The 17,357-nt window shown below is 30.6% G+C and overlaps 2 protein-coding genes across 2 annotated transcripts in view; one reads left to right on the forward strand and one right to left on the reverse strand.

Annotated features, from left to right (window-relative positions):
* Positions 1-14,145, reverse strand: part of LOC129965526 (ras-related protein Rab-13-like) — a 37,306-nt gene extending 23,161 nt beyond the window's left edge. The window contains exon 1 of the mRNA XM_056079499.1: positions 14,032-14,145. The gene's annotated coding sequence lies outside the window, so the exon portion shown is untranslated. The remainder of the gene's footprint in view (positions 1-14,031) is intronic.
* Positions 832-11,822, forward strand: LOC129966403 (microtubule-associated protein futsch-like). The gene is made up of 3 exons (XM_056080824.1): positions 832-1,977; positions 2,029-7,382; positions 11,426-11,822. The coding sequence occupies exons 1-3, from the start codon at positions 832-834 to the stop codon at positions 11,820-11,822; spliced, it is 6,897 nt and encodes a 2,298-aa protein (XP_055936799.1).
* Positions 14,146-17,357: the final 3,212 nt, after the last annotated feature.

Consider the following 17,357-nt stretch of genomic DNA (forward strand, 5'->3'; position numbering starts at 1 on the left):
GATTATATATTTAATAATACTATATTAAAAATATAACTATCCGATTCATCTAATATCAGATTTTTGAGCTACCTGTAGATTCACTTCTTTACTCCTTCAAGTATTAAACATAATATTTCTTTATTCTCTTTTAGCGATGGGAAATTACAAGATGAAATATTTCAAGGAACAATGAAAAAAGTTTGATTTCTTCAGCGACCATATATGTATTGTTGAAAGGTCATGTAAAAAACAGCTTTAAAATTCTAAAAATTTAGTAGGAAATTATACCTCAAATAGTATCATTAGCAGGATAATTTTTAAAATTTTATAAATAAGTAAGAATGATTTTCATGTAACAACATTTTTGGAAGTTATGGCGGAAACTATACACTAAACACTAAAATTTGGTTAGATTTTTAATTAATTAGAATTAGAATTAAGATTTCAAAGAAATCTCTTCGAGACCCATATTTCCTCTCTAGAGAATGCATTTGTATTTAAGCTCTAGGCCAAACCAACTTATCTGAAGAACTCCAACATTCACAACCTTCTGCTTTATAATAAGTCGAGATGAAAAAGGAAATTGTGAAACAATGGATAAATTTATTTTGTTGCAAAATGTAATTTTACGTAAATATCGATACAGTTCTAACAAATTCTGTTGCTTAAACACATATTTTAATGCATTGTTAGGTGTAATAATCCATTTTGTTTTGTTGCCAGTTTAATAAATGAATTAAGATTCAGTATTATTTTAACCTTTGCCACTCTACAAATTAGCAACCAAAATTGAAATGAATCCAGGAAAAAATAAACGTTTTAAATTATGAGGTGTTTTAATAGTAAAATATGCCAAATTTATATCAAATTCTCAATGTCGATCCCTTTGCGTCCACTGCTGAGATTTCTGAAGCTGCTAAGAAACTTATAGCTGAATGGAATCCCGATACTTTAGAAGACAGAAAGACAAGAGCTATTGTAACAGCCGTCTTGAAAGAAATCACTGATGCCAGAGATGTTCTGACAGATTCCTGGAAAAGGCAGAAATATGATGTGAAAATTGGACTTGCGGATATTGTGTACAGGACCAGAAAGCCCAGGAAACTTACTTCTGATAAAAGTGTGCAATATGGGTATGATTACACCTTCGGTCAACCAATGGGAGATATTCAAGAAAGAATACGAAAAAGGAGTCTTGAAATGATGGAACGTGAATCTGCGGGAAAGGATCCTGATGTAGACGGCGTAGACACTACTGTACGAACTACAACCAGGGAGTACGAAACAGATACAACACGTATGATTACAACACACCAACAGGATATTTTTTACATTACTGGGAAAAAAACAAATCTGGAAGAAGAATCACAGCGAGCAACGCGCGGAGAAGCTGAAGGGTTTGAAAAGTTGGATCAAGAACAAACTTCAGTGGATTTCACTACTGACATTTATGAAAAAACTCAACGTTTGGATCCAGAATCAACTGAACAGAAAGCTGAAATAGGACCGATAGAAATTTCATATTCAAGAGACGTTCCACGTAGCATAAGTGAATCTTCTGCGGATGAAAGAGAAGAAGTTATCAAAGATATCAGTGGAGTGGAAATAATTAGGCTTTCCGAACTTTCAAAAAAGACAGGGGAAAAACTTTCAGCTGAGCAAATGGAAACCACCCCAAGCACGCCATCAGAATACCGTCTAGTAACAGGGAAAGAAACTGTAAAAATTTCCTATGAAATCCAACCAACTGCATCTAAACAGATTATCGAACCAGAACAGATCGTTAAGGATGAAGCAGAAGAAAGGATATTAAAAGATGAACTGGAAGAGAAGATTGTGAAAGATGAACCAGAAAAGATAATCATGGAAGAAGAACCAGAAAAGGGGGTGGAAAAAGATGAACTAGAAAAGAAGATTTCGGAAGAGAAATCAGAAAAGAGGGCGATAAGAGATGAATCAGAAAAGAGGGCGATAAGAGATGAATCAGAAAAGAGAGTAATAAAAGATGAAATAGAAAAGAAAATGGTAAAATATGAGCCAGAAAAGAAAATTGAGAAAGAGGAAATAGACAAGAAGATGTTAAAAGATGAAGAAGAAAAGAGAATGATAAAAGATGAGTTAGAAAAGAAGATTGAGAAAGATGTAAAGGAAGAAATTTCTGTTGTACCAATGAAACCTCTTGAGGAAAGCGGAAAAAGTATTTCATCATATTCGGAAGAAATTCACCCTACTTTAGCCATTAAACGGATTGCTGATCTACATAAAACGTTTCAAAGGGAATCGAGGGAGCTGCAGCCTTTGTCAGTAAAACGTCCATCTGTAGAAGAGAAGATAGCATTGACTGGCTCAAAAGAAATACAACCTACTGAAATTTTAGAACATTCTATAAAACAAAAAGAAGAAGTTCTGGAAGAAAAAGAAGATAAATACCATGATGCATATAAAGAGTCTATTACGGAAATGGAAGAAAAAATAATTCCGGAAAAATTAAGAGAAGCACATACTAAAGAAAGACAGGAAGAAATTGCAAAGCATTCATTAGAACCGCACCCTACCATGCCAATGAAAATTTCTGCAGATCTAGAAAAAACAATTTTGAAAGAAACTGAGCCTGTTACCATAGAAACTGCTGCAGAGAAAAAGAGTAAAATTTCAGAAATTTCGGAAGTTTCTAAAGAAATTCTTCCAACTACTTCACCAGAGCATCTGTTAGAGAAAGGAATGAAAGTTTCCGCATTCTCAAAAGAAATACACCCCACTGAAATAGAAGAACGTACTTCGGAAGAGGAGGAACACATTGTAAAAGATATTATTACAGCCACAGAACATAAATTTGATGTAGAAGCAATAACTCCAAAGGATTCAGAAACCATTGAACCAACTGTAACATCAGATCACACAATGAAAGCACAGAAAATAATAATCCAACCAACAAAAGAATCACAAGCTACTATTTCCTCAGTATTAAAACCTCCCATTATAACACGCGCAGAAGCAGATGAAGAAATACCGCCTTCTATATCGATAAAGTACTCGGCGGATACAAGGGAAGAAATTCCTTCAGATTTGAAAGATATTCACCATCCACCATCCATTGAACGATCCATGAAGGAAGCGGAAAAAACTGAAAAACCTGCAGAAGAAATGAGAATTTCTGTATCAAAGAAACCATTAATTGATCGAGAAGACACAGTAAAGGAAGGTTTAAGTGAAATAAAACTTATAAAATCTGCAGACGATATTGATCCTAGAATTAAAACTTCAAAAGTAAGCGAAGATATTGGTCCCATAAAAGTATCAGAACGCTCCTTAATAAAAGAAGACAAGATCTCTAAACCTGTTAAGGAAGTGTCTTCTATTGTTGATGAAGATTCAAGAAAAAAAATCCCAATAGATTCAAAAATTTTACATTCTTCAGTATCTACTGAACGTTCAATAAAACTGGTGGAGAAAATTTCGGGAATACCTCAAGAGATAGATCCAAGTAAAACAGCAAAGCCTTCAATCGATCTAAAAAAAGAAATTCCAGAATTTACAAGACGCATCCAATCCATTAAATCCGCCGACTCCATTGTTCCGAGAAAAAGACTTTCCAAAGATCCAAGAGACATCGATACAGATATATATTCAGACCAAGCCTTCGAAACCGAAAGGAAAATTTCGGAGCCCATAGACGTAAAAAGTCCTGTGATCTCTATAGAGAGTCCTACGATTCAAAGAGAAAAAATCACTAAAATTTCGAGAAGTATGCAGCCAGTTGCATCATCAAAACATCCTGTGCAAATAATGGATAAAGTGTCTAAAAAGCGTTCTGCAGAACTAAGAGAAAAGGCCAGTGAGGATTCGAAAAGTCTGCATCCAGTTGTGTCATCTAGGGCTTCTGTACAAGTTAAAGAAAAAATATCAACAGAGTCTTTGACGGATTTAAGGCAAACGATCAAGGAAAAATCCAAGGTTATGCAACCAGTTGCATCCTTAAAACATCCTGTGCAAATTAAAGAAGTAATATCTACTGAACGTCCTGCACATTCAGTAGAAACGATTACGAAAGTTTCTATGGATTTGCATCCAGATGAATCATTAAAACATCCGGTGCAAATAGAGAAAATAATGCCCACTGAACGTCCTGTAGATTCAAGAGAAAGAATCACTGAAGTTTCCAGAGTTATGCATCCAGATGTATCATCAAAACTTCCTGTGCAAATAGAAAAAATAAAGCCAGTTGAAAGTCTTGTAGATTCACGAGAAATGATTCCTAAAATTTCTAAGGTCATGCATCCAGATGAATCACTAAAACGTCCTGTGCGAATAGAAGAAATAAAATCAGTTGAAAGTCTTGCAGATTCACGAGAAATTATCTTGAAAGCTGCTAAGGTAATGCACCCGGTTGTATCATCAAAACAGCCCGTGCAAATGGAAGAAATAATGTCAACTGAACGGCCTGTGGAATCAAAAGAACCGACCATGAAAGTGTCTCGGGATATGCATCCAGTTGAATCATTGAAATTTCCTATGCAAATAGAAGAAATAAGATCAAAGTCAGCTGAACGACTTAGAGATTCAAAGGAAATGATCACGGAAGTTTCTAGAGTCATGCATCCAGACGAATCATTGAAACGTCCTGTGCGAATAGAAGAAATAATACCTACTGAACGCCCTGTAGACTCAAGAGAAATGATCGCGAAAGTTTCTAAGATAATACATCCAGTTGTATCACTAAAACTTCCTGAAGAGGTAAAGGAAATAACATCCAAAGGAAGTTTCCCTGATTTAAGAGAAACGACCTCAGAAGATAAGAGAGACTTGCATTTAACTACATCAACAAAAATTCCTATACATGTAGATGAAACAATATCGATAGCAAGTCCTACGGATTCAAGAGAGCCTACAGTGAAACAATCTAGGGTCGTATATCCAGTTAAGTCATCAAAGCTTCCTATAGAAATAGCAGAAAAAGTATCTCTTCAGCGTTCTGAAGATTTAAGAGAAACGATCACGGATGTCTCTAAAGTTGTGCATCCAGTTGTATCATCAAAACATCCTGTAAAGGTAGAAGGAAAAGTATCTGCTGAACCATCAACTGATCTAAGAGAAACAATTATGAAAGATGCAAAGGCCATGCATCCAACAGTACTTTCAAAAATTCCTATACATATAGGGAGGAAAATATCCACAGACCGTCCCGTGGATTTAAGAGAATCTATTACGAGCGATGAAAAGGAGATACACCCAGTTTTGTCACTGAAACATCCTATAAAGGCAAAGGAAATAGTTTCAAGAAAGTCTAAGGAAGCTGAAGAGTCTGTGATTGCAGAAGAAATGAAGGTTGCTCGTCCAGCAGAATTTCCAAGCAAAAAGGAAACTAAAATTCTAAAATATTCAAAAGAAGTCCAACCTGTTATAATTACAGAAGAACATGTTGATGTTAGAAAAAAAGTTTCAAAAGATTTACCACCTGTATATCCTAGTATAACAACAGATTATCCTGAAGAAGAAGAAAAGAAAATTTTAATACAATTTAAAAAAGTTCATTCCATTGAATCACTTGAATATGCCCCTGAAACGGAAGGAAAAGAGCTAAAGGGTGTAAGAAGCCTACAATCTATTGAAATATCTCAGCATTCTATGGAACCAGAAGAAAAAATTTCAGAAGTTCCAAGTGTTTCATATGCTGTTCCTCTGAAACATGATGTAGATTCAAAAGAAAACATTTTGAAATATTCCAAAGAAATTTCTCCAACAGTTATTACAGTTCGTTCTGCAAAATCTAGAAAGGAATTATTGAAAGAACCATCAGAAAAGAAGTCTTCTATATCCTTAGAATTTCCTTTCAAGTCCATAAAAAAGGTGTCAAAAGATACCGAAAGAATAACCGATTCTGAACATTTAGATTATCCAAAGGAAGTAGAGAAAAAAGCTTCAGAATATTCTAAAGAAATTCAACCCATTGCAGTTACAGAACATACTACAAAATTAAAAAAGAAAATCTCAAAAGAATCAAAAGAAATCCCAATACTTTCGGAAGATCATATGAAGACCAAAATAAGGATAACTGAAGTTGAAACTAAAGTGCCCTTAACTGCACCTTTAAAACCACTCACCGAGTTAGAAAAGAAACCTCCAAAAGATTTTAGTCAATTGCATTCAATAATACGACCACAGCAGATAGTTGAAACAAAAGAAAGTGCTATAAAATTTTCAGACGAAAAGCTTCATGTACCAACCACTGAACCTATGAAGAAAAAATCAAAAAAGATTTCAAAATATTTGCGTGAAATTCATCCCACGACAGTTACAGAACATTTTCTTGCACCGGCAAAGAAAGTTTCCAAAGATTTATTTCCTAGTATACCTTCAAAGACTGTGGATCAACAGGAAAAAGTTTTCAAATATCCTAAACAACTTCCGTTAGAAAAAAGAATTGCAAAAGAATCAGAGAAAATACGTCCTATTATAACATCAAAACCTTCTGTCGACGCTAGAGCTGTAAAAGATAAATATCCAGTTACGTCTACGGAATACATTGAAGAACAAATGAAAACTGAAGAAGAAGTAAGCCACTGGAAAAGAGGTAAACAAATAGATAAAATTTGGGATCAAAAGCCTTCTGAGATGATTTATAAAAAAAAGAAGAAGCATCGAGTATCAACATTTGAAGATGATATCGAATGTCCTGTTGAAAGAAAAGTAGAAATTAGATCAAAATATGACAATGGAGTTAAACATGGGAAGTACTCAAAAGAACAGCAAAAGTATTCGAGTGTATCAAGAATAAAAGATAAAGGCGACGTAGAAGATGGAAAAAGACGAAAAGAAGAAGAAAGGGAAAAATGGCAAGACGAGAAAAAACAAATCGAGGGATTTCATAAACATCTGCAAACATCAACTGAGGAACATGATGATGATTTGAAGGATGTGAAAATGCCTATCAGAGCAGAGTACCAAATACTGAAAAAAATAAAAGATGAAAAACATATAGAACCTTCTTCTGAACTTCATAAGCATTTTCGTGCATCCCGAATCAGTTACAAAGATGTAGACAGAGAAGACAGGACTGTCACAGAATATTACAAGTTCACACGAATAACAAAATCAATTTCTGAATCTTCTCAGTTAAGCCAAGAAAAAAGGGAAGCATCTGAAGGACAGTTAACATGCTGGATAAAAGAAGATGATGAAAAATCAGGAAAATTCTCTATTAGCTCCCGAGAATATTTAGATATTCCACTGATTGAAAAGAAAAGATCAGATATTTCTACTGACTCAAAAGATGAGTTGAGACACAGTCCAGATCGCTTCCCGGAAAGTCATTTCTGCAAACACGAAAGTAAAAAACGTGAAAAGAAGAAAAAGTCAAAATATATAAAGGAAAGTTCTCTAATTTCTTCTGAAGCTCCAAAGTAAGAGAAACTACAATGATTTTTAATATTTATATTTTTAATTTAATACATTTTACGAATCGAATTTTGAACCAAATGTAAATATGGTTATGCGTTTGGAGACCAACCACTACAATAGATTTTGAGTCACGTATCGTAAATTGTAGTTGAAAGTATTTATTTTGTCATGAAAAATGGAACAACTCCAAACTTTTGTGCAGAAAAAGATTTCTTATAATGTCAATATATTGAAACGAAAAGTTTTAGATTTTTTTTTTTCAAATTTCATCGAAAGTATTTATAAAACATTTTTAGGCATTAATAGATGGACCAGTACATAAGAAGTGGACAACTTTATGTATTTAATTAACTAAGTTTATTTTTTTTTAATTTGTGAACATTAGCACCTTTATCTATTTTCACTCACCAAAAAAAATGATAACTTCTATTAAAAACAGGGGGAAATAAGCTTATTAAATTAATATTCAAACCGATAATTAGTCGTAACAATTTACCTAATACAACTCTATTAATAATGGATAATACAATATATATTTCTATGCAGGAAATGTTTCATGGAATTAAAATTTATTTTTCATTTAATTTCCTCTATTATAAGGAATAAAGATTAATTTTTGAAACTATACAATGTTTAAAGCTACCAGTTATTTAAATTCATATTCAGAAATATTTAATTCGCCTGATTACAATTTCACAAATTCTCACCAGAAAAATTTTGAAATAAAAAATTCTAACATTCATTTGTTAGAGAGGCGAACTTCAGCACACTATTCTTCCTTTCATAATTAATGTGCAGAATTTGTGTATTTATACAATTCAGATATTTATCCAATTTGATTCTTTAAAAGTTGTACTTAACTGAATATGTGGGAATGACACTAAGACTAAAAATAGTTACCTTAGTAGAATATCCCTAAAATAATAAAACAGAATATTTATTTTTGATAATTATACTTATTTCAGTACAGTAATACATTTAATTATATTTTTAAAATTAATGTATTAGAAAATATTCATACGATTCCATATGCTCATCTTGCACTGCATAGAAAAGAAATTTGTTTAGACGTTTCCAATTAAAAAAGAATTAAATATTTTTACATAGAATCAAAGTAAAAGACAAACGATTTTCTTCTATCAATTACTAATCGCATTTGGCAACCAAATGACGTACCTGGAATATATTTGTATCTGATTTCATTAGATTTCAAAGACAGAACTTTACGTTCACGAGTCCATCCATAAATTATTTTTAAGCATCAAATTTTTCATGAGCACTAAAACCGTGCTATATGCACACATGAAATTTTTTCACAGAAGCCAACCCTATGACATCGGAGCCCTGAATGGCAAAATTATAAAACGTCCCTGATGCAAAACTGATATCATTGAAAAAATCCATGTTTAATGGATGCATGCATTACATATTGTAATATTTAGCTCTATATGTATATATACCGTAGGTTAAATGTGTTTATATGCTGTAATATTTACCGAAGTTATGATGTGAAAAAGGTAATATTTTCAATTAATTGAGGTTCTAATTAAAGTTTCAAAAAAAAAATCGCCTTGAAGTGCACATTCTGGTTTTTCAAAGTAGAAGTGTGCCAAATTTGGTAGTTTCGGATCTAACGATAAAATACCAACATACATACACACACGACACATACATTCATCTTTATTATTAGTAGAAATTTAACCAGTTATGTTTAACATATATGAAATTTTCGTTTAAATTAGTTTACCATTCAGAGTTATTAAAATTGTGTTAATCTTTTCTTTTTAACAGAAAAGAAAAGTTCTGCTATTGTTAGTAATGTTGAGGAGTGCTTAAATAAAAAGTACGTATGTAATTTCTTGAGTGAAATATTTTTCATTTTTATCAATTTTTAGTAGTTAAGCGATAATTCAGCAAAATAAATAAACAAAACATTTTTATTTTTAATTTAAATAGCTGTATAAATATCTTTTATCATCTGCAACCACTAATATATATTTTTTAACAACTGTATGGTTATTTCCGTGATATGTTTTAATAAAACATCTTTGATATTTCACAAATAAAATATTGAAAATGCGAATAAGAATATTAATTATTTTTGAAAGAACAACTTGATTTACGTATCTAAAAAGTGTTGTATTTTTGCATCTTGTTTATGTGATGAGAAAATTTCGCAATAGAAACTACATACGTATGCTAAATAAAAGCTTTCTTTGATTGAAATTTACTTTAATGTGTCTCTGTTGCCATTGTAGCAACTCAAATAAGCAAATGGAATAATTCTTCAAGGAACTCTAGTACTTAGCATCTGATGCACTTTCAATCTTTAATTTTCTGTTAGGATATGGGAAGATTACACTTTTATTAAGGAGTGTTAGAGAAAAAGTGTTTTCTATTTATTTTTATTTTTTCTATTTATTTCTATCATAAAATGCGATGCTAATTCCGATATTAAAACGATGCGGGACATTTTACTTGTGTTACTCGAGACTTTCAAATAGCATGTTAAATGTAATGAAACGTTCTAATTAGGAAATTAAAGAATATCCATTATAATGTTTTAAATAAGGGGTACATAATTTAATGTCCTAGAGGGGTTTGCCAATGCATTCTACGAAAAACTCGATAAAATGAAGTAAAAGTAAAAATTATCAGGGAAATTGTGAAATAATGCGAACAAAAATTTAGTAGAATCTACAATACTTAGCTTTTAAAAGTGGAAAAAAAAACATTCAGTTAAATATCAATAATGACAATGAAAATAATTTGAACCTTATGAAAAAAAAAAGTATTCTCGTAAAATATGCTTACTGGTAAAAGAGAGAAAAATTACCAAATTTTCTAATAACTAACCCATATTTGGAAATTAATGCAAAAAAAAAAAAAAAAATTCTAATGTTGATTTTCTTAAAATTAATTCCGAAACTAATAACTAAGCATTTATTGTAAATTAATTTATTAATTAAGCCGTAAAATGTCTGTTGATTCCTGCTTGATATTGCATCATATTTGTTAATTTTTCAATTAAAAGGAATCTTAGCCTAATTGCAACTGTTTTTTCCTTCTTAAATTCATGTGACATCTATCCCCCTATTAAAATCATTTTTATCTGAAAAATTGAAAAAACATTTTAAATGAGACATTAAATAAAATACACATTAAATGAAACTGTGTTTTAAAATGCCAAATTTCTATGATATAATTTTTAAAACTAGTAAAGATCTCGAAAACATTTAATGCATTTAAAAGAAATTATCAAGCCAATTTTTTATATTTTGCTTTCTTTAATTAGAAGCTAATCATAAATTTATTTCCCAATGCATCATTGGATACTGCTTTAAGAAAAAGGCAGTCATAGATATTTATATTCTAATAACTTCATGTAAATGAATTCTTTTCCGAATCACAATTTTGTCTTCAGTAAATTCTTTGCTTGAAATGCAGGTAAAATGTATATACAGGGCAATGCACAAACAGCGCTCTCACTCTTTTCGGCAGTACGGATTCTATCTTATAGCACAAACTGAATCATTTCCATAGCTCGGATTCTATCTCTTGGCACAAACAACATTCTGACTCATTTCCGCAGCTCGAATTCTGACTCAAACAGCACTGTGACTTATTTCCACTTGGATTCTTATGGCAGAAACAGAGCTTTTATCCATTTCCATAACTCGAATTTTGTCTTATTTGGATAAACAGCATTATGACTCATTTCCTTAGCTCGAATTCTGGTCCAAATTTACCAGTAACTTATTTCCACTCGGATTCTATCTTTTGGCACAAACAGCATTCTGTCTCATTTCGGAGCTCGAATTCCGACCCAAACAGCACTCTGATTCATTTCCACTTGGATTTTATCTTGGGTACAAACAATATTTTGACTTATTTCCACAGCGCAGATTCTATCTTATGGCGTAAACAGCATTCTGATTCATTTCCGAAGCACGAATTCTATCTCATGCAAAACTCTTTAAATGAGAAACTTAATTGTATGATGAATGATTGCAAGCTAATTTCATCTAGTTTCATTTATTTCCAGGTCTACATTTGAGAGCGAAGAAGTCAGCGAATATGGAAAAACAGAATGTGGCAAAGCAACTCTTGAGAGTAGTTTTATGGCTATTTCTGTCTCAGCCTGTTCTAAAGATTCAGAAACCAAAACCATTTATACATACGATGTTGATGGTGAAAGGATCGAAGTCTTTGTTGAAGGTATCAAGAGAATACACATTTCCAAAGGATCTTCAGAAGAGTCCTATAGTTCTAAATGGGTGAATTCTGCGTCGTCGTGTTCAGAGAGTTTGTGCTCATCAACAGTCATTGACGCGAATGGATCGAAAATCATAACGTTAAGAGTTTGTGACGGACGACAAGAATCAATTTCAGTTCACAAGGATCATATTTTACTGTGCAAAGTATCGAGTAGCAAATATTGATTTGAAATAAATGTTCTTTGGATGAAATTTAAATAAAAAGATTGATGAATAATCATATCGTCTGATGTTTAAAGTAACTGTTCTAAAAATTTGGCATAACGAGTCCCTCTGGTTGAGTGATATATGATACTTTTCTATAAATCATTATCTTAAAAATTCAACTGTTCTTAGAATGAAATTATTTTGGTGATTATTTAATTCGCCGGGATTAATCTTTATTAAAAATTTGAATTAAATATTTTATGTATTTTGATGTTAATGGACACATTAGTAAATTTTTTGAATTTTTAAATTTGAGACTGTGATAGATATATAACCTTTACTATTTTAGAATACATTTCTCTGTTCGTTGTGTTTTACATTTCCCTAATTTTCGGTCTATATCTTTATACATTGATTCTACCATAGAAATGAGCAGCAGTATTTAAGAATGGGAGAATTTAAGAACATTTTTCATTATTGTTCACTTTTGAATTCAAACCATAACAAATTAAAAAATAATTATTAAAGTTGAGATGTAATCAACATGGAAAAATTGGCCGAATTTGTTATCTTAATTATCAATAACCGGAAAAATGCCAGAATTATATATTAGTAGCAAAAATGAAAATGATACACTTTAACAATGAAATACATTGTTATAGAATTAATTTAATTTTTTACACAATGAACAGCAGAAAAATATACACTAATGAAATCGATGCAATTGAAAAACTAATTTTTTTTTAAAATTTAGTATTTCGTGCTGTAATATTTTCTAAAGTTGTCGCTGAAAAACGCCAAAATTTCGTTTAATTATTAGATAATTAAAATACCCCCTCCCCCCCCCCCAAAAAAAAACCCCCCCTTTCGCTCCGAGATGCATATTTCTACTTTCCAAAGCATATCTATGCCAAACAGGGTCATTCTAGTTTATACAAAAGTTATTAACACAACTAAAGATACAGCAGGATTTATAACAACAAACACACATACTATTACAAAAACTACTTAATGCTACCTTTGTTTTTAACTATGCGACTTTCAAAATCTTACAGTGGTAAATTTTTTTAATTGTTGGTAAATTTTGGAGAGAGATGCTCAATATATTTTGAATCAAATATGCTCCATATATTTTGATACATAATATGTATTTATGAGCTCTGTTTAAAAATAACTGCCTTAAAAACTCAGGCTGTATGGAATTTATGTCACCTTCTATATATTTATAACATCAGTTAATAATTGCATATAGTCGAGAATTACCATACTTCCTTTTAAGAAATTAATATAATGAAAATGCTTGTTTTCCCTTTGGATCATTATTTCTTATATATTGTAAAAATGCATGCCCATGACAAATGCATTGTTTTTTTTTAATTCATAAAAAGCAGAGAACTTTATGAGTAGTTAAAAATACAGTAAAGTTACTTTAAAATATAAAATTATAATTAATGCCCAAATTTAATTAAAAACCTTCGCTTATATGTGGATAATGAAAGAATATGAGGTGCTCGCCCTTCTCTAGTAAAACGGAAGTTCCTAAAAAAAGTGAAGAACAAATTAGATATTTAATTTTTAATGCAAATGACTAACATATGCGACTTTTAGACTCATCTAAATACTAATAATTAATGCATAAAACTTATCATTTGTTTCTAATGCAGGGAAATAGAATGTTATCTCTACTAACAATACAGATGAATATGATATGTATATATATATACAGGCCATACCATTTGACTTAAAGCTACCAAAACTTGACACATATATAGTTTGGAGAATCGAAATGTGCACTTCAGTGTTAGTTATTTGGTCATTTTAATTAACTGAAATGTAAGCAAAATCTTGTCCTTTTTTCGAGATAACTTCCACAATATAACATAGTACAAAAATAATCTTTGCATGATTTTAAAATTAAAACAGAAATCATATCACCAATGATACCATTCTTGGTCGTATAATTTTTTTAGACATTAAAAAATTTTTTCAAATATATTTTAAGCATTTCTGAAAAGAATATTTTATTGTTGAAGTGAAACTTAAATAGCTTCAGTACTTCTGCTAACATCTCATCAGTTTCTTTTTAAACTAAAATTTTTACGATTAAGATAAAAGAATTACTTTTATTTTCCCATGTTGAATACATGTTATTATAAGATACAAGATTTAAATTTAGAATTATTAATTTATGCTTTTATTTTTTGCACTTAAATTAGCATTACATTACCTATATTACGTGTGATTATCTCAGATGAGATTGCAAGTAAAGCAGCACACAGCGTCTAGCATTTTGTTCAGTTGAAAATTTGCTGGCATTCTTGATTACAAGTAATCACATCCCAGGAGCTAGTGAAGAAAATGGTTCTCAAAAAACCCCACCATTTTACTGACATCAGGTTACAGTTAACATTACTTATAATTTAACTAGAACAGATATAAAGGGTAAAAATTCAAAAATGTAATAAAATTGATATAAATTATGAAATTAATCTTAATAATTAAGAATATTTACTTTAAATGCAATGTTTTTAACATTTTATTATTTCCTTTATTATGTTTAGTTTTTTTTCCTTTAAAATTATACCAGCATTATTTAACTGAACAGTTTGAGAGATTATTTGTGCTGCTATCTAGTGGTAAAAAAATGAACTATTAATGTCGTAATCTAGCAATGGTGGCAATTTTTTACAGTAGGAGCATTTTTTAATATTGGGTTCTCTTTCTTGAAATATAACAAAATTTATAAATATTGATAGAATGCTTAGCACATAGGACAACAAAAAAGCAAGATTTTAAAAATAGTTTAAATTATATTACTATTAAAATTATAAGTTTGAATATATTTTAATAAGGAAGCCATTAAGGCTGACTACACAAAACATTTATTTAAAACTTATAGCAAAAATTAATATTTGAAAATCAACTGGTTGTGAATGGCAATTATTTATTCATGTATTCTTTATTTTAAAGTTTATTTCTGTGAGAATAGAAATAATGCAGAATACAAATTTTATTACATTTCTGATTTGTCTATTAAAAAGGTAACACGGTTTGAATTATATTCGGGTAGTGACGCTTTTGCCTGCTTTATACTCACAGCTCCTATTTATATTAAAATTTTATCTTTTCGAAAACTTTTTATTCCAAACTTATATTCCAAATATTTTCTTTCAAAAACTAATAACTCTCCATACTGTCAAAAGATGGCGCCACGTAATATATAATCTATTTTTATATAAGTTTCAAGTTTTTAATTCTTACATAAAAAGAAATGTCATTGCTTTGTTTTTACTTATTTACATATACATATTTGTGATTCTTATACTTAAAGGACATTTGTTTAGGAATTAAACTGAGAAGCAGAAAAATTTAGAGAAAGATGAATAATAAAATGCAACAACAAATTGAGTTTGAAACTTATTTCTGTATTCATCAGCTTTTTCAAAATGATATCGGTCAAGCGAATTCTTATCAAAGAAGATAAAATAATTCTGAAGGTTTTGCAAAAAGAACAATTCCTGTTTTTTCTTTTATTTTAAAGAATTAATCTAAATATGGTACAGATACATCTGACAATAAATGAAAGAATTGTATCAATGTTCTGATCATCATTTAGTTCAATTAGGTTCTATAAATGTAAGGTCATGCTGATATGACATAACATAAAGAAAAGAAAAGAAAGAAATTTATGAGCTACTAAAAATGTTTAACCAGTTACCAGTTAAACCAGTAACAAAGCAATAAAATAACATGAAAAGGTTTATAAAGCAGAAAGCTTTATAAACCTTTTCATGTTATTTTATTGCTTTGTTAGTCTTTTGGAAAAAGTGGTATGCGATGCACGAAGGATAGAACCTGGGACCTTGAGGTTAGCAGTCCAGTAACATAACCATGATACCAAAACAATTGTTCGGGTAGCAGAGCTGTTAACTGGCTTATATGTTATTCACCACAGACTCTCCCTCCAGTGAGTCGGAGGTGATACGAACGATATGGCTGTTGAGTGGTGATGTATTTTTAACTGTTGTCTAATAGGCCTATACCCAGTTGAGTAGCGCCAAGCGTTACGCCGAGCGTCAGTGGTTGCTGATGCGCCAAGTGAATCTGACGACTTTGGTTTGCTGTGGGTAGATGGCGCCACAACAGCTGTTCATTGTCCGAGGTCACCAATTTGTGGTATGTGATGCGGGAGGATAGAACCTGGGACCTTGTGGTTCGCAGTCCAGTAACTTAACCACTTTGCAAAAGCAATCGCTCGGGTAGCAGAGCTGTTAATTGGCTTATATGCTATTCACCACAGTCTCTAATGCTCTGTTAAATATATAATTTAAGACTTTATATTATGTATAACATATATTCTAAGACTATGATGGTCTAGTTATGAGATTTCAGTTTCGGGACCGAAAGGTCTAGAATCTAAAAATTAATCGTTTTACATAATGGTATGGTACATATTAAATCTGACATCGACCGCCAAATGTCCAGTCATCGATGTAGTAAGCACGCTTAGAAAAATGGACGGAAATTCGAATATTATTCTTGCTATCTGATCACATTCGAAAATTAATAAACTTGTCCAAAATAAATTCTCAATCTGTTTGTAATGAGACGTTAGTTAAAGAAGCCAATTTAATATCTAGATTCGTACTTCTTACAGAAAATATATATATATAAAATTGATTATAGTTGGAGAGTTAAAAACCCAATATGAAATGGAATATGACAATTATATTTCTTTTTTAAAACATTCAATATTTAAGACAAATTTCATTTAGAACTTTATTTTACATATTCTATGAATGTTGTGAAATATTAAATCAAACACATTTCAAGGCATTTTCTACGTTCAGAAAGATTTTCTAAAAAGTAATATTAAATTGATTGACAAATATATGTGAAACCTAAACATGTCAGTTAAATACCAAAAGTATTTTGGAATTGGAAAAAAAATTGTTTTGTAGAAGGATTGAAAAATAGTTTAAATCAAAAACCTTTTAGTTTATAAATTTATCAAATAATTTGTTCAAACTTTTGGTGATAGCTTAAGATATATGCTAGATAGTTCTTGAATATGTAAGAGAGATTGAAAAATAACATAAAAATTTCAATTTTTTTTTCACATTGTGTAGCATTAAAACAACTTAGAATATTTCGAAATTTTATAATCTATCAATCGTTCTTGTTCGAGAGATTGATTATTCTCTCGAACAAGAACTGTAAAATATATTGAGAAATTATTATATCAAGTTTGGACCAAAAATATGCATTATATTTTAATTCATGTTTTTCGTAAGAAAATTCTGTTGGAGTTAAGAATTTGAGAAAATAGTATTTAAAGATGTAAAGTAGTACTAAAATGTATATTAGGCTAATACATTTTGTTTTTGTAATTTCTTAATGAATAGAAGAAAGGAATCTAGAACGGTTTTATGAAGAAGTCTGTTCTTATTGTTCTGCTGAAATCAAGAATATTTATTTAAATGGCATCTTGCATTTTCACCAAAATTTGAATTTTTAATGCAGATGCCTTCCGCAGAACTATTTAAAACTATG

This window comes from Argiope bruennichi, chromosome 4 (genome assembly GCF_947563725.1).
Source record: "Argiope bruennichi chromosome 4, qqArgBrue1.1, whole genome shotgun sequence".
Lineage (NCBI taxonomy): Eukaryota > Metazoa > Arthropoda > Arachnida > Araneae > Araneidae > Argiope > Argiope bruennichi.

Coding starts and splice junctions, on each gene's coding strand:
- LOC129966403 (XM_056080824.1), top strand. CDS start 832: ATGCCAAATTTATATCAAATTCTCAATGTCGATCCCTTTGCGTCCACT. Junction 1,978..2,028: donor GAGATGAATCAGAAAAGAGA/GTAATAAAAGAT, acceptor GAGCCAGAAAAG/AAAATTGAGAAAGAGGAAAT. Junction 7,383..11,425: donor ATTTCTTCTGAAGCTCCAAA/GTAAGAGAAACT, acceptor ATTTATTTCCAG/GTCTACATTTGAGAGCGAAG.